General features: G+C 46.8%; 1 protein-coding gene across 4 annotated transcripts in view; it reads right to left on the bottom strand.

The window, feature by feature from the left end:
* Window positions 1-19,361, bottom strand: part of SDK1 (sidekick cell adhesion molecule 1) — a 961,868-nt gene that overhangs the window by 254,258 nt on the left and 688,249 nt on the right. For all 4 annotated transcript variants that reach the window (XM_054687368.2, XM_518946.7, XM_054687367.2 and 1 more), the window contains exons 15-16: window positions 1,613-1,760; window positions 490-630 (exon numbers count right to left, since the gene is read on the bottom strand). In XM_054687368.2, coding sequence (XP_054543343.2) covers window positions 490-630; window positions 1,613-1,760 — 289 coding nt within the window. The remainder of the gene's footprint in view (window positions 1-489; window positions 631-1,612; window positions 1,761-19,361) is intronic.

The raw sequence follows: 19,361 nt of genomic DNA, 5'->3' as shown, positions 1-19,361 counted from the left end.
AAATTAGCCAGGTGTGGTGGCACATGCCTGTAATCCCAGCTACTCGGGAGCCTGAGGCAGGAGAATTGCTTGAACCCAGGCAGCGGAAGTTGCAGTGAGCCAAGATTCTGCCACTTACTCCAGCCTGGGCGACAAGAGCAAAACTCCAACAAAAAAAAAAAAAAAAAAAAAAAAAGCTTCACATTGAATAATATACCTTGCTTCCAACCCCTAATACCCCCTCCATTCTCCTGCCAAAATGCTACCCTGACACCAGTTTTGTGTGTGTCATTTATGGTCGGATATGCACAGAATGTCTCTGCAAGGCTGCCCACGTTGGCCTGTGCACTCCAGTTTGCCACAGTCTCCACCACTCCCTAACATCTCACACCTGGCCTGACTCCTTTGGTTCCTGTTTGGCTCTTACAGACATTAGAGTTTGCAACCCTCTGTGAAATCGATGCTCAACTCTAATGGCGGCCTAAAGATGGCCAATCACAGGGCACTTGCCTGAGGATGTATCCACGCAACACTCCGTTGTGCTCTGTTTCTGGGGGTGGCTGCCACTGGACCATAATGGACTGATTAGTCCGCCCACTGGCCACTATATTTTTCGGGGGAGCACTGGGTGGTTCTTCAGGTAGCATCAACCTATAAATAAAAGACGGGTAGGAACAAGAGAGATGAGTACCAGAAACAGTGGGGGCCCATTTGCATTTCATCTATCTTGCTGAATCTTGAGCCTGACTATTCACAAAAATCGGGTTTCAGGAAAAGCAAAACACACAGCCAATGAAACTGAAAGGACATGAGAAACAGTTACCACAAATCAACATAATAGAAAATCAGTTAACCAAGCAACGAGGAAGGCGTGGAGGTGACTTTGTTCTGTGTGAATAACCCCAGCACCTCAGCCCTTTAGAAAGACTGCAAGCCTGAACGCGTCCGCTCGTCGGCCTGCCGTCTCAGACTCCTCCCAAACTGTTTTCTCCGGCTCTTTCAATATTTCTCATATCAAACTCCCATATTTTGAAGAAAAAAAAAGAAAGGCATTTAGAGCTCAGCTGTTCTACAAGTCAAGCCCACTGAAAGCTCAGGTTGGTTGGGGAAGGTGTGCTGAAATGTGATGAAGCCATTTTCCCATGTCACCTCCGAACGAGATTTTTCAGAGGCGGCCCTCGCAGGGATGGGAGAACATGAAGACCGCTCAGGAATGCGACGCCTCTGCAGAGACAGCTTCCCTTAACGGCACGCTAGGCGTTGACTTGCTAAGACTGTGGCATCAGGGTCCACCCGGCAGTGGGGTGGACAAAGGACATGGAAAACGTGTGAGCTCTTAATTTCCTGTACACAGAGGGCTGTGCTGTCAGGAGCGATTTATGTAGGCACAGCCAGATCGCCACAGGAAAAATCCAAGGAACCTGCCTCACAGCAATGAAGGAAGGCCCAGCTAAGTCTGCGTGGGCCTGTCTTTCCCTCTTTGCGACAGGCTTTTCTGCTCACGGTTTGTCCAGTCTCCCTGAGGGAAGCCAGCGGGTTGCTGTGATCAATTCCACCACATAATGTGATGCTTCTCTTTGGCGTTCAGGCCCCCATCTGTTCCACACCCCCACCTGGGGCGGGATTCACGCACCTGCTTGTCTCGGCGCTGTACTGGCCCCTGCCCACTTCATTCACCGCGCACACCCGGAATTGATAGGTACGAGCCGGAGTCAGGCCACTCACGGTGATGCCTGTCATCTCAGGGCCAACGTTTGACAGATGCACCTTCCACGGAGAGTCTGAAAGAATGAAGAAAACGAATTCAAGCCCACAGACTTATCATGTCTGAATAATAAGAGGTGAATGCAAAGGCTTTCTCAGGGAACATCTCATTTGCTTAGCAGGACAGCTCTAGGAGAAGGAAAGCTTATCCCATTTAGCAGGTGTGGAAACTGAGGCTCTGGCCATGTGGCTAGTAACTTGCAAGCCAGAAAGGCAACTTCCCCCCATGCCGCCATCAACGAGCAAAGGGATTTTTTTGTGCAACCTGCATACGGCGGTTTAAAAGGAACCAAAATGTCCCTAATTCCTGTGTTCAGTATGTAAGGGGAGAAAGTTCTCTGTCGGCTCACATGGTTAGGCAGATTGCAGATTTGTCTCCCAGAAAAGGATGCTGCACATGTCACTGAATGATAAATAAAAACTATATTCATTAACATTTTAATAAAAGAGGAAATGAGCATGATAAAGACAGATGGGCTGTGTATTTCGCAGCCCATCTGCGTGGCAGGCCCATTACACCACCACACCCTTGAGTGGCTTTGGCTGCAGAGAGGCGTAATGAAATTCACAGCGAGCTTAGAATATCTTCCCGCCCAGCTTTCCAGCAGGTGTGCAAGAGGGACTCGGCCAGCCAAATGCGCTCTCGCCGGCAAGGCTTCCGAAGGTTCTGCTGGAGATCCTACACCCTTGCGTGGATTTTTTGCAGAGTTTTAACAGGCTTTTCAGCCCAGTCATTTTGTAGAGTGATGCCCTGGAATGAACAAAGTCTTGGCAGTGACTTCCAGCATCCGCTGTCGGTTCCCATTCTGAATTGTGATGATGCCTGAACTGAATTTTCAAGTTACTAGCGAAGTAAAACCTGGGTGGGGGAAATTCTTCTGGAAATCAAGCTGTCTCGCTGACCTGAAGTGGCGCTGAGGTCCCTTTCACCCACATTAGAGATGGTCAGAAAGAGGTGGCACATGCTTTCCACCATAGTGCTGGGCTAGGCAGAGCCTGCAGACAGTACCAGCTGCGTGTCAGCATCCACACATAAAACCCCAGCCGCTTCTCCAAAAACCTGCAGCCCCAACCACGGGGATTTGTAAGTCTGCGCCTGCGAGCTCATTGGAAATGCACTCCAGCTCCTTACCCATCACCAAGCAGTGGCCATAAATTGCTCCAAAATGAAAATGAGACTCTCAAAGGAAACTTCTGTTGCCTCACACGGAGGTGTCTATCACTAATTCAGAATCTGCTCACTGGATTCCTTAACACAAAGTTAAGCTGCTCTGAAGCATGAAGCCAGTTGGCGATGAAGATGGAATCTTCTTAATTATTTCAAATCAAGCTGCTTCCAAAAATGGCTTTCTGGGAACGCAGTCTTCGCCACCAGCTGGGCATTTCAGCGTTCTGGGCTTTTGATTTCCAGTGACATGGATAATGGGCAGCTGATGAGGATCCCCCTCTCTGTGTGTCTTCTTTAAAAACAAAATGTGCGCATTCCCAGTTACCTACAGAAGAACTCACAGCAACTTCCCTTTTCACTCTGGGAGCCTAAAACCCTTCCACTAGTATCATGCAGCTCATGGTGATCTGGTTTGCTAAGCAGTCTCCCTTACAGAAAACAGCCATTTGTCAATGTGGAAGACGAAAGGCCATTCCCAGTATCAGGGCAACCAGACTCGGCTGGTAGAAGGCAGGGCCCCTTCGTGCCAAGTCCAGCTTCCATGGAAATACCGTTCTCATTCTGAAGAGAACTGGTATGTAGAAGAAAGAAGCATGGAGAACACAGCTGACTACGAGCTCTCCCACTTAAGGGTGTTCCGTTTTGTTTGAACTTCCGTGAAAACAGTGGACAAATCAGAACCACAATGATATTGCATCTAATACCCACTAGGGTGGCTATTATTAAAAGAAAACACATACACACAAACAGAAAATAACAGGTGTTGGGAAGGATGTGAAGAAATTCCGCCCCATTTCGCGGTTGTTCTGAATATGAAATGGTGTAGCTGCTACAGACAACAGTATGGTGGCTCTTCAAAAAATTAAGACAGAATTACCATAGAATCCAGCAATTCTGCTTCTCAGTATACACTCAAAGGAACAGAAAGGAGGGGTTCGAAGAGATATGTGCATGCCTGTGTTCAAAGCAGCTTCATTCACAGTAGCCAAAAGGTAGAAGCAACCTGAGGGATATGATGAGGTTTCTCTTCAAAGAACCCAATCAATCTTTTATTCTTTAATTTATAGTACCCTTCCCCCTGCTGCCTTTTCCCTTTTTTTTCCTTTTTGCCTTTGTTAGATGCCCAGGCACGCCACAGTACCAGGCGTTATCAGTAGCAGCTCACATTCCTTCCTTTATTTGGAAAGAGGACTAACTTTCTAGTTCATTACAGAACACCCCTTCCCCTTTCCTCTTCGCTTTCTTCTACGTGCCCACCTTATCTAAAAAAAATCAAATGTTCAGCCAACTGGGATTAGTTTAGATTGTACGACCCGACCCCGGCCAATGGGGAAAGGGTACAGGGGCAGGACTTGCGTCAGGAATAAAGGCTCTCGTGCCCCTTTGTTCAGGTGTGCTGTCATGGCGACTGGCCACGGAGGCACCCCTCTGCACAGAAGTAAAATTGCTTTGCTAAGAATCCTTTGCTCGAGTGTTCAATTTCCTTAGGATTTTGAGCGTTATTCCTAACAAACCCAACTGCCCACCGATGGATGAATGGGTAAACAAATACGATCTGTCCATACAATGTCTACTATTCAGCTTTTTAAAGGAAGGAAATTAGGACACATGGCGGAACGTGGATGAACCTTGAGGACAGTATACTACGTGAAATAAGTCACAAAAAGACAAATACTGTATGATTCCACTTGCATGAGACATCTAGAACAAATTCACAGAGACAGAAAGTAGGAGGAGCAGGGGAAAGGGCAACGGGGAGTGACTGTTTAGTGGTGCAGAAGTTTTGCAACATGAAAAGAGCTCTAGAGAAGGATGGTGGTGACGGTGGCAGAATAGCGTGAATGTGTTTAATGCTGCTGAGCCGTGCACTTACAAACGGTGAACATGATGGATTTTTTATGTGTGTTTTGCTGCCATTAAAGATTAAAACAATGCCTGTAATCCCTGCACTTTTGGAGGCTGAGGCAGGTGGATCACAAGGTCAGGAGTTCAAGACCAGCCTGGCCAAGACGGTGAAACCCCGTCTCTACTAAAAATACAAAAAATTAGCCGGGTGTGGTGGCAGGTGCCTGTAATCGCAGCTACTCAGGCGGCTGAGACAGAGAATTGCTGAAACCCGGGAGGCGGAGGTTGTAGGGAGTCGAGATCGCGCCACTGGACTCCAGCCTGGGCGACAGAGCAAGACTCTGTCTCAAAAAACAAATTAAAGGAAATAATGAAAAGATGGGGTGGTAATATATAACCCCCAAGACTCCTCGAGTATGAAATCACATACATTGAAAGCATCTAGCTGTCAAGCTCCGCCCTCCCTATACAGCTCTGTCCTGGGGACTCCTGCCCCGAGGCTTCCTGTAGATGAGGGGAGCAAATGTAAGGCTCTTCCTTCCTCACTGGGAGGCTGCCTGGGGCTACCTGGGTCCCCCTCTTTTCCAAGCAGCCACCCTACATAATCTCTCCTTCTGGGGTTCTGCAACTGCCTCGGGCTCTTGAACCTTAGAGTGAAACCCGCTCTGAGGCTACCAGCCCCCGGTAACAGTGGTTCCCCTCCACCCGCACCTCTGCAAACATTCCCCTTCTAAAACTTCCTCCTTGATTGCTCTCATTCAGGAACGCCATCTTTTCCCTCAGGAAGCTTGACTGATACCGGACTCAGTAAAGCTCTTCGTCCACCCCTTTCTTCCTTCAGACATCACAGTGTCTAGCAGTCAGCCATTCACCCGCTCCGTCAGGCACAGTGAACAAACATCGTTTCAGAAAGAGACAGTCAAGAGGACAACTGTTGTAACCAGGTGACTGAGGCGATTAATCAGACTGCGGGAGAGGCAGAGCAAGCCTGGAGATGCCGCTTTCCTGCCCTCGGCCCCATCCCGCCAGCCTGGCCCTGCCTGATCCTGGCTGTTTGTTCACTCCGAGTGTAAACAGCTCCTGAAAGTCCAGAACCCCAGCCTCAGAGTTCAAAGTCTGCTGCCTGGTTTGATTTGACAACAGGGCCTATTAATTACTCTGCATCTCGGGGCCTGCTCAGTCCTGCTGCAACTATAGGAATTCTTTCTTTATTCTTTTTCCTCTTTCACTAGAAAATAAAAGGTCTGGCTGGAAGAGAGATTAAAGTGAAAACTAATACAAATGAACTGATCCATCTCTGGGCACCCTGATTTGTACAAAAAAAAAATTGTTTTGGGAAGGATTTGCTCATTCTCAAGCTCTGGAATTGCAAGCTTGCTGAGAACTGTTAAAATTTAAATAGCACGTCTGTTCCTGACAATCAATAAGCAACATCCCTTTAAAAGGGTTCGCTCCCAGCCGGTCCTCACAGAAGAGGGCCACAGGATGCTTGTCTTGGAGGCTGGGAGGTAGAAGAATCTTTTGAAAAAGGAAACCATCCCATAAACGTTTAATACCTTTTTTCCTCCCCTTCAGGGACTCTCAGATCTAGAAGACTGAGGGATTTTACACTTCCCCAGCCAGGCTCCGTTCTACAGAGAGCATCACTACACTTTCGTTTTCTTAGTGGTAAGGCCGAGAATCACGAGGAATGAATCACAACCCCGCTTTAGCTGTTGGTTTAAAAAGCTGGTGGTTTCCAATCTTTGAAAATGTACTGGAAGCTTTTTCCAATAAAAAAGAGCATTATCAGTTTCTCAATTAAAGGTGTCTGAAGAAGGAACATATATTTTGAAAGAAGGTATTTTTTTTCTTTTCTTTTTTGAGACAGGGTCCCGCTTTGTCAACCAGGCTGGAGTGCAGTGGCGCAATCTCGGCTCACTGCAACCTCCGCTCCCGGGTTCAAGCGATCCTCCTGCCTCAGTCATGTTCCTTTCCACCCCTACCCCCCACAATGCATTCCATCCCCCAGGCTGGGACCACAGGTGTGCGCCACCGTGCCCGGCTAATTTGTGTATTTTTTGTAGAGACGGGATTTCGCCACGTGGCTCAGGCTTGTCTTGAACACCTGGACTCAAGCAATCTGTCTGCCTTGGCCTCCCAAAGTGTTGAGATTACAGGAGTGAACCACCAAGCCCAGCAGGGAGATTTTCCTTAATTGCCAAAAGCATCATCATATTATTAATACATAACATTTCTGTGGCAGTTTGCCGCCTGGAAGTGCTTTCGGGTCTGTAGCCACAGAAACCCGCTTGGGGAGGAGGTCTTACCGCGCCTCTTTTTCACTCCAGGAAACCAAGACTCAGGGAAGTTTAAATAACTTCTGCTGAATTTCACAGGTGGCGGCTACCTAGAGTGGCTCCATCTCAATATCACCAGAAGCGGAGCAGCTGGTGTCATGTGCCTCCTTGGGTTATGCAGCAGGAAGAACCTGCAATACCCAAGAAGTATTAACACACACACACACACACACACACACACACACACACACACTCACATAAGAAAAGAAACTACCCGGAAACGGAAGGCAGCTCAAATCCAGTCTCCAGGCAATAAAGAAGGTGCAGTAATCCCAGCACTTTGGGAGGCCGAGGCAGGTGGATCACCAGGTCAAGAGATCAAGACCATCCTGGCCAACATGGTAAAACCCTGTCTCTACTAAAAATACAAAAAATTAGCCGGGCGTGGTGTCATGCACCTGTATTCCCAGCTACTTGGGAGGCTGAGGCAGGAGAATTGCTTGAACCCAGGAGGTGGAGGTTGCAGTGAGCCAAGATCAAGCCACTGCACTCCAGCCTGGTGACAGAGCAAGACTCCGTCTCAGAAAAAAAAAAAAAAAAAAAAAGATGCAGGAACCAATTAAGCACCAGAATTACCAGAATCCTAATCTAGGACTTGGGGCCTTCTACAGGACAACTGTCATGGACTCTGCCCAGGCAGGAAGCGGGGAGGTAGGAGGGGGTTTTTGTGGATGAAGAGACAGTGAGACACAAAACAACCAGTACGACGGATGGACCTTGTTTGGATCCTGATGCAAGTATAAAAAGACCTTTCTTTTTAGACACTTAGGGAAAATTAAATATAGACTGAATAGCAGGTGATATTAAGGACTACTATTAATTTTGTTAGGTGTAAACTTTTTGAGCTGCTTACTGATCACTTAGGGATGAAATGACATAATTTCTGGAATTTCCTTTAAAACACTCTAGCAAAAGGAAAGTGAGGAACAGATGAAATAAATATGGTTAAAATGTTACTGGTTGTTGGAGCTATATTTTTGTGTGTATTTAGTACTTCTAATAATAAAAAGTTCTTAGAAAGTGTCTACTTTTGTCATAGCATTGCCAGCATGGAGCATTTTATAACTGTTGTAATTGTCTATTGGTGGGTGAAAAATGTAATTTGGTTGATGCTTTACTTTGCATTTTTATATGAATGAGAATGAGCATGCTTTCATTAAAATAAGGATAGTTCCCCCCAGGTTACAGTTAAGTGGAAAAATTAGGTGCAAATTTATTATTTTTCTAATTTGAATTCTACTACTGTTTTTGCTATAACAGTCTGCATGTTGAATCTCCTGAAATATAAGTATTAGCTCATAATAATCATGGTGATCCATGAAAAGAGTTATCCACTGGCTGAGCTCCCTTGGGATCTATTTTATTCCCTGTTTGGTCCTCAGCAACTAGAAGAGTGCCTGACACACAGTAGGAGCTCAATATGTGTTTGTGGAACAAAAGCACCCACTCTTGGAGCTACTGTTGATGCCTGTGTCCACGTTCAACTTTCACAGTAACCTTGAGGGGGATAAAATGATCTTCATTTCCACATGAGAAATGGATGGAGTGAAGGCTCAGGGTCTCTCCACTCTCCATTAATGCTCCTTGTGCAAACTCCACATCTCATTGTTGCCTAGGATTTAAAGCTGCAAAGTTAAGGGCTTGGTCACAGAGATGAAGGAGAAGATGAGCTTGTCTTGGAGCAATGCCCGCGAAGGCCCCCAGCATGGAGCTAAGTGGGGAGGCTTCACGCTAATCAGACGCTCCCCTCCACCACAACAGACTGTCTCTCTAGACACTGAGTATAAGCAGGCTGCATTCCTTAGGGTGGCACTGCACACTCAAGACAGGTGCTGCTGAGAGTCTAGCCCTAGGCACAGATCAGGTTAAATTCCCCGTGTCTGGAAGGTCTAGCAAGCATCAGCAGTGATGAGTCACGTTGACAGGGTTCACCCTTGATGTGATGTGATGAGAATGGCGCTTTACCTCCCTGGTCTTCTTCCCAAAGCCCCATAATCCCGGTCTAGCTAAGAGAAGAACATCAGACAAATCCCGATTGAGTGACGTTCTACAAAACAGATCCTGGACGGGATCCTGCAACAGAGCGGGAAAGACGTCATCAGGGAGAGACTTCGGAGCTCGGAAGGGGGCAGTGACTGCAGTGAACAATAAGGTGTCACTGTGGGCTCACTGAATGGACAAAGGCACCACACTAGTGTCATAGGGGAAGCTGGGTGGCGGGTCCATCTTTGAAACAGCTCTGTAAGCTCCAAACTGCTCTAAAATACCAAGTTTAGTAAGAAAAAAGAAAGACCTACCATGAGTGGTTGGTCCGGAGCAGGCAGGGGAGGGGCAGGTTAGGAGGCCCTGCGTGGAACCTGCAGTGGAAGGTCATGTGTTTTGCATGAGAAGAGCAGATCCGTGTGTATGTGTCCACATGCGTGTGCCCAGGCACACAAGAGTGAGGGCTGTCAGACAGCTGGGGTTAAAGCCACTGGGATTCCTCCTGAGGCTACAGCCTGGAGAATGAGGTGTCCCAGACATGGCTCATGCTGAACTCCTCAGTGTTGCGGGGCCTGATGCCCATGGGTTGGAGCAGTAGCAAAGGGCTAGGGCTCCATGAGCTGCAAACAGCACTGCCCAGTGCCCTCTGGGAAGGAAGCTCATGCCAACCCCAGAAGAAAGATGAACAGAGCGACCTGGAGCTCTTGGCTCCCATCATATCGGGCCCTCCCCGGGTCCCAGCAGAGGCTCTTTCAATTTTGTATTATTTTTCTTAACAAGAGCTCCAAAATTACACAACAAAACCTGGATCCACCCCTGAGAACCAGATATCCATCTCCCAACCACATTTTTTTCCGCCTTAAAGGGGTAAAAAATGGTAAATTTTATGTATATTTTGTGTGTATATGTATTTGTATATATATGTTTGTGTATGTACATTATTTATACCATAAAAAATGATAGAAGTTCACTTACAATTTTTGGAAAATAAAGAGTATGGGAAGGAACTGAAATGAAACAGGCATAGGTCCATACTGCAGTTCTTGTTTTTTAAACCATTCTCATTGTTGTTCAATGCTTTGGGTAATTACTTTCACGTTTTTGGAGACTCCGACCTGTATCTTAGTGTTCAGCTCAGTGAGTTACTGAGATTAGTTTGGTGGAAGGAATGACATTTCCTCCTCTCTATTAAAGTGCCCTTAAATTACTGTCATCACATGAACAGAAATAACATAGTTTGGAAAGCCCAGACAACAAAGAATTTCAGCCTCCATGCAGTTAAACTGCTTGGGGTGAGGCTTCGGAACCCACTCCTACTCTGAGCCACTCACCCCTCCAGGCTGGAGCCCAGGCTCAGAGACGGGCACAGCCAGGGCTACGAAAAAGCTTCTCTTGGTCTAGTCAGAGCTCATCTGGGCGTTAAGAGAGAAGCATAGATAATAACTAGTTATGCAAAGGTTATATAAAGTGTTTTCTGCAGGATTCTAGTTAAAAACTCTGACAATGACAAAAGGAACATAATTTTTAGTGGCACTGTAGAATTCCAAGCTTAAGCTGGTAAATACATTTGTAGAACAGACTGTACTCCTGCAGGGGACTGCAAGGGCCCCCAGATGAATGTGACTCTATTCAGGCATGAAACACATCTAAGACAAACACAATTTGAAAAGAACATTGTGAAACAGACCTGTTTGTGGTGGCAACCCTGGAAGAGAAGACAGAGGCCACAGGAGTGACAGGGATAAACCACTAAGGATGCTTGAGAAAGGAAGAGGCTTAGGCCAGACAAAGACTTCATAGAACAGGGGGAAGAAAGAGTAGGAAGTAGATGGATACTTTCTACCTAAAACAAAACACCACAGAGTGGACAGTATAAATACATTTTGATATCCTTCCCTTTGGGAAGACTTTCTCTGTTGTATATATCTTTAGAGAAACCATAAAGGTCTACAAGCTCAGGATTAAAATGCACCAAGTTTTTGTCTTAAAAAGTTAAGAACTAAAGAGCTGAGATATTTAGAAATACATGAAACCCCCAGCTAATGGATGCAGCCCAAATGATCCCACAACAGGCTTTGAGGCCGTAGACTGCTTACATCCAGGGCACTGTGGCCTCCAGAGCCTCAGGTCAAGACACCAAAGGTGGCCCACCGAGGCCAGACTTTGACCTGGACCCAAGGGGAGACACATGCCCACCGGGAGATGTGGGCCGATGTGCTGGAGAAGCCATTCCCTCCAGAGAAGGAGCAGGAGGTTGGAAATGGTGACTGGATACATCCAGAAGCTTGGGGAACTCGATCTTGTGTGGGAGACCAATTCTAATGGTGGCAAATCCCTGCAACAGGCTGGAGATAGCTGGCAGGCAGTGGGTAGAGCAGGGGCCCCTCTCCAGATGGAAGCTGGCCTGACCTCCTGGAGCTCAAGCTATGGAAGCCATGCTGTATTCCTCACCGTGCAGTCACCACTGGCACTCCCACGCAGGAAGTTACGCCATCCTGTGGGACAGCCTGGGTCAGAGGATTCCAGAAGGTAAGGACCAACCAAGGATGTGGGAGCCACCCTGGGCTCTCTGACCCCCACCTCGTCTTGGTGAGGGCAGGAAGCTAACAGGAAGTGAACGCAGAAGCAGACCTCAGCCCCCTCTGGGCCCCCAACACAGCCATGGTCCCCCCTTCATAAACACCTCTGACAGGTACTGTCTCCCCAGATATGCATTTATTAAAATGCGGACAAATGCTATGCATGGGAGGCTTAAAAAGCAAAAGCCCAAAGAAAGACGAGCTAAAATATGAAATGCTCCCCGAAAAGTCCGAGGCCATTAGAAAACGCCTGTGTGAGGTGTGTTTCAAAGACAGTATTAAAATATTTGAAGCATGACGAACAAAGTCTCTTCGCCATTTTGGCAAGCAAAACAGCACAACGCCCATCAGCTTTTAAGTCCATAATAGCAACATGGGATGGAGAAGTCAAACAGATTGTGCGGTGACAGCCAGGAGCAGCTTTCATGGAGAGCGGCGTGGAGATGGCTGACGGGTTCCCTACATGAAAAGGCACCTGTGGCAGGGGAAGAACCAACCCAGCCGTGCAGCTCAGAGATTCTCTTTGTGGAGGAAGAATCTCTCCTGCAAAGATGCTGGGGAGGGGCTCAGGAGAGGCACTGGGACTCAGAGAACGTGCTCCAAAAGCTAGTCTTGGCCCAGCAGCTGACAAAACCAAGCCGTGCTTCAGAAAGCAGAGGCGGAGAGGCACAAAAAAGCATCAGGCCACTGGGGGCACCAGAACGTTCCATGCTGGAGGAAGGACAAGCTGCCTGGAGGATATTGCAACCTGAACCCCAGAACATCATCTCAGCCTCAGCATGCTCTAGTCAAGCTCACAGATGCTCTTCCCAGACCGGTTTCCTCAGCAGGCTTCCTGCTTCCACGTCCAGGCCTGGGGCGCTAGGCCATCTTGGGCCCCCTCCTTCCCAGGGAAACCCCATCAGCAATTCGGGAATGACCACCTTCCTGCTCCAGGCCCTCAGCCTCCTGCTGCCCTCCATTCTCTGAGTCTCACAGACAGCTCCCTGTAGGCCACTGCCAGGTTAATCTTGCTAAAAACTTGCTTTCACACCACCTTCCCTAGCTCCCGGCTTTGTGCAGCTCTTTGTTGTACAAGACTCGGGTCTGGAATCATTTGGTCCCTCTCTGTCCCTCGCAGGCATCCCTTTTCAGCCAGGAATGATGCACCTGAGGCTACTAGCAGTGCTCCCTCATGGTGGGGGGAGATAAGAACTCTCCCTTTATACATCATCTACTATTTCTCCAGCTTCAATGAGCAAGTATTACTTTGTACTTAAAAATACATTATTAGTTAGAAAATGGTTTTTTATAAAGCAGTCCATTTCAGCCTCCAGCCTCCAGCTTCTCCTGCTCAAAGATCCTTCTGCTCTTACTAATTCACTCACTGGGAAATTTCCTGAACTCCCATTTTGCTGCCCTGCATCCAAGCCTCGGAGTCCTTGGCCACCAGCCCCCCCTGCCCCGAGGCACCAGGGTATCTGAATACTGCCCGTTTGAACATTCTGCTCAAGGCCCACCTCCAAGGGCCTCCATGCCCACACCTGCCCACAGGGAACCCCCCTTCCCTGAGGGTCTTGATTCTCAGATCCACTTTGCTGGCAAGCGATCACATACTACCCGACGCCCCCTCGTATATTCTTGGATTTGTGATTTAATTTTGTGAGTGTTCTTTGCCTCGAAAATGGACCTCACGCTCTTCCTGGTACCTCCTGGTGTCTAATGCTCTCAGGAGGGAGTGGATGCACGATTTGCAGACTTGCCTGAAGTGACTGTGCTCTGTACCCAAGGGAATGGGGAGAAAGAAAATAAAGGAGAGAAAGAAGGTCGATGGCTCATTTCACATGAGCCTGCCCTTAAAGTATGGTGACATGATACGTGTGTGTGCGTGTGTGTGTGTGTGTGTGTTTGGGGAGAGATATCTCCTATTTTTAAAGAGAGCTTAAGGATATTCTAAAGTGAAAATCTGCATAAAATTGGGTGATACAATGACATAAATACAAACAAAAACAAAATCAAACTCATAAAGGAGAAGAATGCAAAGAGATGGAGATGTTCTAAGCAGTTGGAATGACTGAGGTACTTCAGTTAGACACTCAGGTTAGCTTTGGGCTTCCTGGTAGCCAAGGCATAAAGGGACACATGGATGGCACACTTGCAAAAGGAAGCTCCCACGTTCACCCAGAGAAGCCAGCACTCCCTAGGCAGCGGAGACGCCGACTGCACGGAACTCCATGTGGAAGACAGAGAGCGACGCGGAAGATACGGAGGTGTCGTTCCTCCTGCACGTTGTTAGAAAACACGAAGATATGGGATTAACTCCTAATTCATAGAACACAGGGCTTCTTTCTGAGTTAAGGAAAAGTACATTATGTCAGGTTGGAGGCTTGGGAACCTAGAGTCATAGATGAAGACCACGTCCCTCAGAGCATCAGCTCTGAAACCTGTCCAGGGGGCAGGGCCTTGGGAATGCATGAATTCCCAAAAGCTGAAGCGTACTGATCTTCTGAATTCTCTCACATAAACGTAGGGGTATTTCTAAATGTAATATTTTGTTATTTTAAGAATAATTTGCTTAGAAATAAAACATTTTCCTACATAATTTTAAAAAATCCTAAGAAGTGGGAATGGAAGGAATGTATTACATGATAAAAAAAACTGCTCATTCAAGTCAGTATCATGTTCCTTTTGATGACAGCAGCCAGCTGCTCTAGACAGCCTGCCGCTGCCATCATCCCAGCTGTTGCAGGGAGGCGCTGCCGGGGCCGCTTGCTCCAAGGAGCCCATAGGAGCCGGGGACAAGTGGAAGCTCTGCCCCTTACGAGTTGGGGCGGGAGCTCCCTGGGTGCCGCTGCAGATGCCCAAACCGTGGCTGCAGACCTGGGCCTCCCACTCCATGGAGCAGGCAGGAGCTCTGCCCAAGTCGTGGCTGCAGATCCAAGCCTCCTTGTGCTCTTGGCGGGCTGGGAGCAGGCAGGATCCCTGCCCTCTTGGGCACAGCTGCAGCTGCCAAAACCCGCGGCTGCAGACTCAGGCATTCTTGCACTCTTGGGGACCTAGGAAGACCCCCTGCCCTCACAGGCTTGGAAGTGCCTGCTCTCACTGCTTGGCTGCTCCCTGCTGTTGGCGCCCACTCTGATCTGGGGGCAAAGTCAGGGCGAGCATGAGTGCCATGAATGGCAGCAGGAGGCAGACAGACTCCTGGGCAGAAGAAGGTGGGTCTCCGGTGAGGCCCCACCTTCAGGCCAGTGAGGGCCTGGAGGCTGGGGGCAGGGCTGCCAGTCCCCCTGGCTGGAGTGGGAACTTGTGGTGCCTTTTCCAGGCCCACTCATGGTCACCCATTGACCAATCCGCATGCACTTCCTCCCCTCTGAAGGCCATAAAAACCCTGGGCTCAGCCAGAGCTGAGCAGATGATGGGAGGACCAGCTGTAAAGAGGAGCTACCCTCTGCTGAGAGCTGCAGACATTGAACAACCTCTCCAAGGCCTTCTCTCTGCTGAGAGCTGCAGATGCTGGGACGACCAGCCGCAGAGAGAAGCTACTATCCTCTCCAGGGCCTTCTCTCTGCTGACAGCTGAACACTTGTCGGGATGAGCTGCCAGCAGAGGTGTATATAACACACCTAAATTCCACTCCAGGACTCCTCTCTGCTGACAGCTGCAGAGACGATGGGACGACTTGCCTACAGAGAGCAGCCACCCACTGCGGGGCTCCTCTGGGCTGTCCTGACACTCAATAAAGCTCCTCTTCATCTTCCTCACCCTCCATTTGTCTGTGAACCTCATTCTTCCTGGATACAAGATGAGAACTCGGACAAAACCGCCACCAGCCACAGAGGTTTCTGGCTAGAAAAGCAACACTCCAAAGATCCCGTAACATTTTCCAATAAGTTCAAAAACAAGAAAACCTAATCTATGGTGACAGAAGTCAGAAGAAGGGGTTAGACTGACTAGAAAGGGCCATGAAGAACTTTCTGGAATATTGTAAATGACTTGTATTTTGTTTGAGGTGTGGGCTATATGGCTGTATATATTTGTCAAAACTCCCTTAAGCTCTCTGCATTTTGTTACATACAAATTATATCTCAATAAAAAACAATCTATATTACACATAACAGTAAAATCCTAGTAGACATTCCACTGAGATCAGGAAAAACACAAGAGACATTACTATGCCAATTATTTAAAATTATTCCGACCAACACAGCAAGATAGGAAAAACAAAAAGAAAACAATACATTTTTATTATTTGGAAAAGATATGATCGTCTACCTTGAAAGCAAAGAAGAGCAATGGAAAAGTCGTTAGAATAATAAAAGAATATGGAATATGGCTGAATGGAAAATAAATATCTAAACATCAGTGGTTTTCCTATGTTCCTACAATAACTAATTAGAAGACCAAATGGGGAAAAATTGCTATTTACAGTAGCAATGAGAGAAAATCTCAGGACAACCTTGACAAAAAAGTATACAGCCTATGGGTATAAACTTGCAAACCTCACTAAACAGCTGAATAAATAGAGATGCATATTATTTTCTGGATGGAAAACCAGAATTACTAAGAAGTCACTTCTCATAAAACAATTTATAGGTTTAACATGATTAAAAATGCAATGAGACTACTTTTGAAACAAAATAATTTCAGTTTTTTCTGGAAGAATAAATGATGACAAGTAATAACAAAATTCTGAAAAGTTGAAGAGAGTTGTTTTATCAGTTATTAAAACACATTTTGGAAGTAAAGCAATTAAAATACTATAAAACTGGCAGAAAAAGAAATAATGAATCAATGGAACTAAATAATCCACAAGCAGACTTTTGTATAAACAGGTCCTCTGAATATAAAAAGAAGGAGACACCATAAATAAATAGATTATTCAATAAATCATGTTGGGAAAATGGATCATTTGAAAGAAAGGAAAAGTAGTGTGCCAGAGTATATAACACACCTAAATTCCAGAAAAATTAGAGAGTTAAATATATTAAAAATTAAACCTTTATAAACAAGGCAAAAACCTATAAGAATACTCATTTTAGGCTTGAGAGTGTTGAAATATCCAAACACAAAAGTAATGAAGTGACAAAGGAAAACATCAACAGATTTAACTATGTAAAAGTCAAACACTTCTGTATGTCAAAAAGTAATATACAAACACTAATGGTAAAAACAAACTGAAAAAATCCTTGTCACAAATGACATAAAAAAAAAATCCCTAAGGCCTTGGATAGATAAATGGGGCAAAGAAAATGAACAGATCATAGCAGAGAAAGTGCTCAAAGCCAACTGACTTGGCAGAATGGGTTCAAGAATACTAGTAGTCGAAACACAAACTAAAACAACCCTCAGAAGACCTGAAACTCAGAACCCTTAACCTCCTGAATGAAGACACAGGAGGGTATCTTCGCGTAGTTGGAGTAGAAAGATTATTCAAATGATTGCCTTCTAGATAGTTGCATTAGTGTTGCTGTCTTGCCTTTGCTGGTGCCGTAAAGGCTGTTTGCCCATTGGTTGATTCAGCACTGCTGAGGCAACTCAGGAGGGAGGTGTTGGGGTCAGCGCCCCCAGGGGAGGGGATGGGGACAACGCAAGTAGAGGAAGAGATAAGGACAGTGCCCCCAAGGGAGGGGATGGGGACAGCGCTCCCAGGGGAGGGGGTGGGTGTGGCACCCCTAGGGGAGGAGATGGGGTAGCACCTTGAGACCAGAGGCAATGCCTAAAAGGAGATGCTGAGTAACAGCTGATCAGGCAAAGGCAGAGCGGGGCAGGATCAGGGCGAGAATTCCCAGATTCGGTGAGCAAAGGTGCAGTGGCACTGAATATCTGGTGTGCCCAGGGAATCCGGAGGAATGCCTTGTTGCTGAAGTAAGGAAAGCAGAGTGGTGAGTGGCTGGAGATAAATCGGAGAGGCAGGGGGTGGTCAGATAGTAAACAGTGCTGCTACCATGCTAAGAAGCCTAGAATCCCCTCTTCAGGGAACGAGAACCTCTATACGGAAGAAATAGGGCTGGCAACCTAGGGAGGACATGGGCCATGTCTACAGTACCAGGCTTCCTGAAGCCTTCCTGCCCAGTCCCAGCGGTGGCTTCTCTGCAGATCGTCTGGAAGGCTTCAGGCAGGGGAAACCACTCAGTCAGGTTCCTGTACTACTGAGCTCGCTCTGGTGGCTCAAGGGAGGATGGATTTGAGGATCCCAGATCCGTGGATCACAGTGATGGGCAACAGCCAGTTAGGGTCAGTGGTGGCAGGAACAAAGAAGGGCATGGCAGTGGATTTGATAAAAATGCATGAGGTAAACCCCATAAAATTTATTGATTGATTTGTTGGAGAGAATTAATGGTGAAGGAGTCAAGAATTACATTATGTTTTTCTCTCTTTTTTTCTTTTTTTCAGATGAAGTCTCATTCTGTCTCCCAGGCTGGAGTGCCTTGGTGCGATCGCGGCTCACTGCAGCCTTGAACTCCTGGGTTCAAGTGATCCTCCCACCTTAGCCTCCTGAGTAGCTGGGATTATAGGCATGAGCCACCACACCTGGCTAATTTTTTAATTTTTTGTAGATATGGGGTCTTGCTATGTTGCCCAGGCTGGTCTCAAACTCCTGGCCTCAAGTGATCCTCCTGACTCGGCCTCCCAAAGTATTGAGAACACAGATGTGAGCCACTGCGCCCAGCCTGGACATTATCTCTAACTTGGAAGAGGAACAACTTTGGGGTCAGATGATGAGTTCTATTCTAGAGTTGGAGTCTGATAAGCCCTGGGACATGGAGGTGTAGATGTGTGGAAGACATTTGGTTACAAGAATCTGAGGCTTAGCAGAGAGGTCTAGGTTAGAAATACACATGAGGGACTTATGGAGTGTGGGTCAAAGGTGAACCATGGACTAACATGAGATCCCTAGAAAAGCATGTGTGATAAGAAGACCAGTGTATGAGTGAGACAAAGCAGGGAATGCCAACATTTTAGGGGCAGGAGGGGAAATAGAGTCTTCAATGAGTCAGAGAAAATGGAAAGAGAGGAGAGAATAAGAAGGAAGAATGAAGAGAAAGACTTAAGCCAAGTCCTGGGAACAAGGAGGTCTGTGTGGGGAGAGTGATCAAGAGCATTGCTTGCAGAGAAGCTGAGGGGATGTGGACTCAGTGGAGCTCACGGGCTCTGTCCTTTAGAACAACGACAATACGGCCTCAGGAGAGAAGAGTAGATAGAACACATGAGAAGTGAGGAGGTGCAGGTAATTAGCAGAGCTCAGTCCTTTGAGGCAGAAGAAGCCAGGAGAGAGGGAGAGCTTTGAAGACAGAACACAGAGAGGAAATAAAGAGGGAGCCAAGTCCTGGAGGAAGGGCTGGAGGAGGGACCAAGGGCTTGGGTGCAGGGCTGGCTTTCAACATATGTGGGACTGTAGTGAAAAATCTTTGTGCTTTAAGGGATTTCTAAATTTTTATTAATCAGCATGCATAACTAGAATAATAAAAAGTACAAATGTATTTTACATTTTAATTAAATTTAAATATTACAAGGTATAATAGGGAATCACAATTATGAACACTCATCCTATTAAAAAACGAACCGTAGGACTGAGTAGAATGAAGGATTCTGAATGTTTAATATGTTTGTTACCTGCAAGCATTTACCACAAGACGTACAACAGCAGGTGTTAAGGTTGAAAAAAAAATTATAAGAAAAAGACTTAATTTTCCTTGATAACTGGTAGAAGGCCACCATTCTTCT

The sequence above is a fragment of the Pan troglodytes genome, chromosome 6 (assembly GCF_028858775.2).
Source record: "Pan troglodytes isolate AG18354 chromosome 6, NHGRI_mPanTro3-v2.0_pri, whole genome shotgun sequence".
Taxonomy (NCBI): domain Eukaryota; kingdom Metazoa; phylum Chordata; class Mammalia; order Primates; family Hominidae; genus Pan; species Pan troglodytes.
This window is presented reverse-complemented; position numbering and strand designations above follow the sequence as displayed.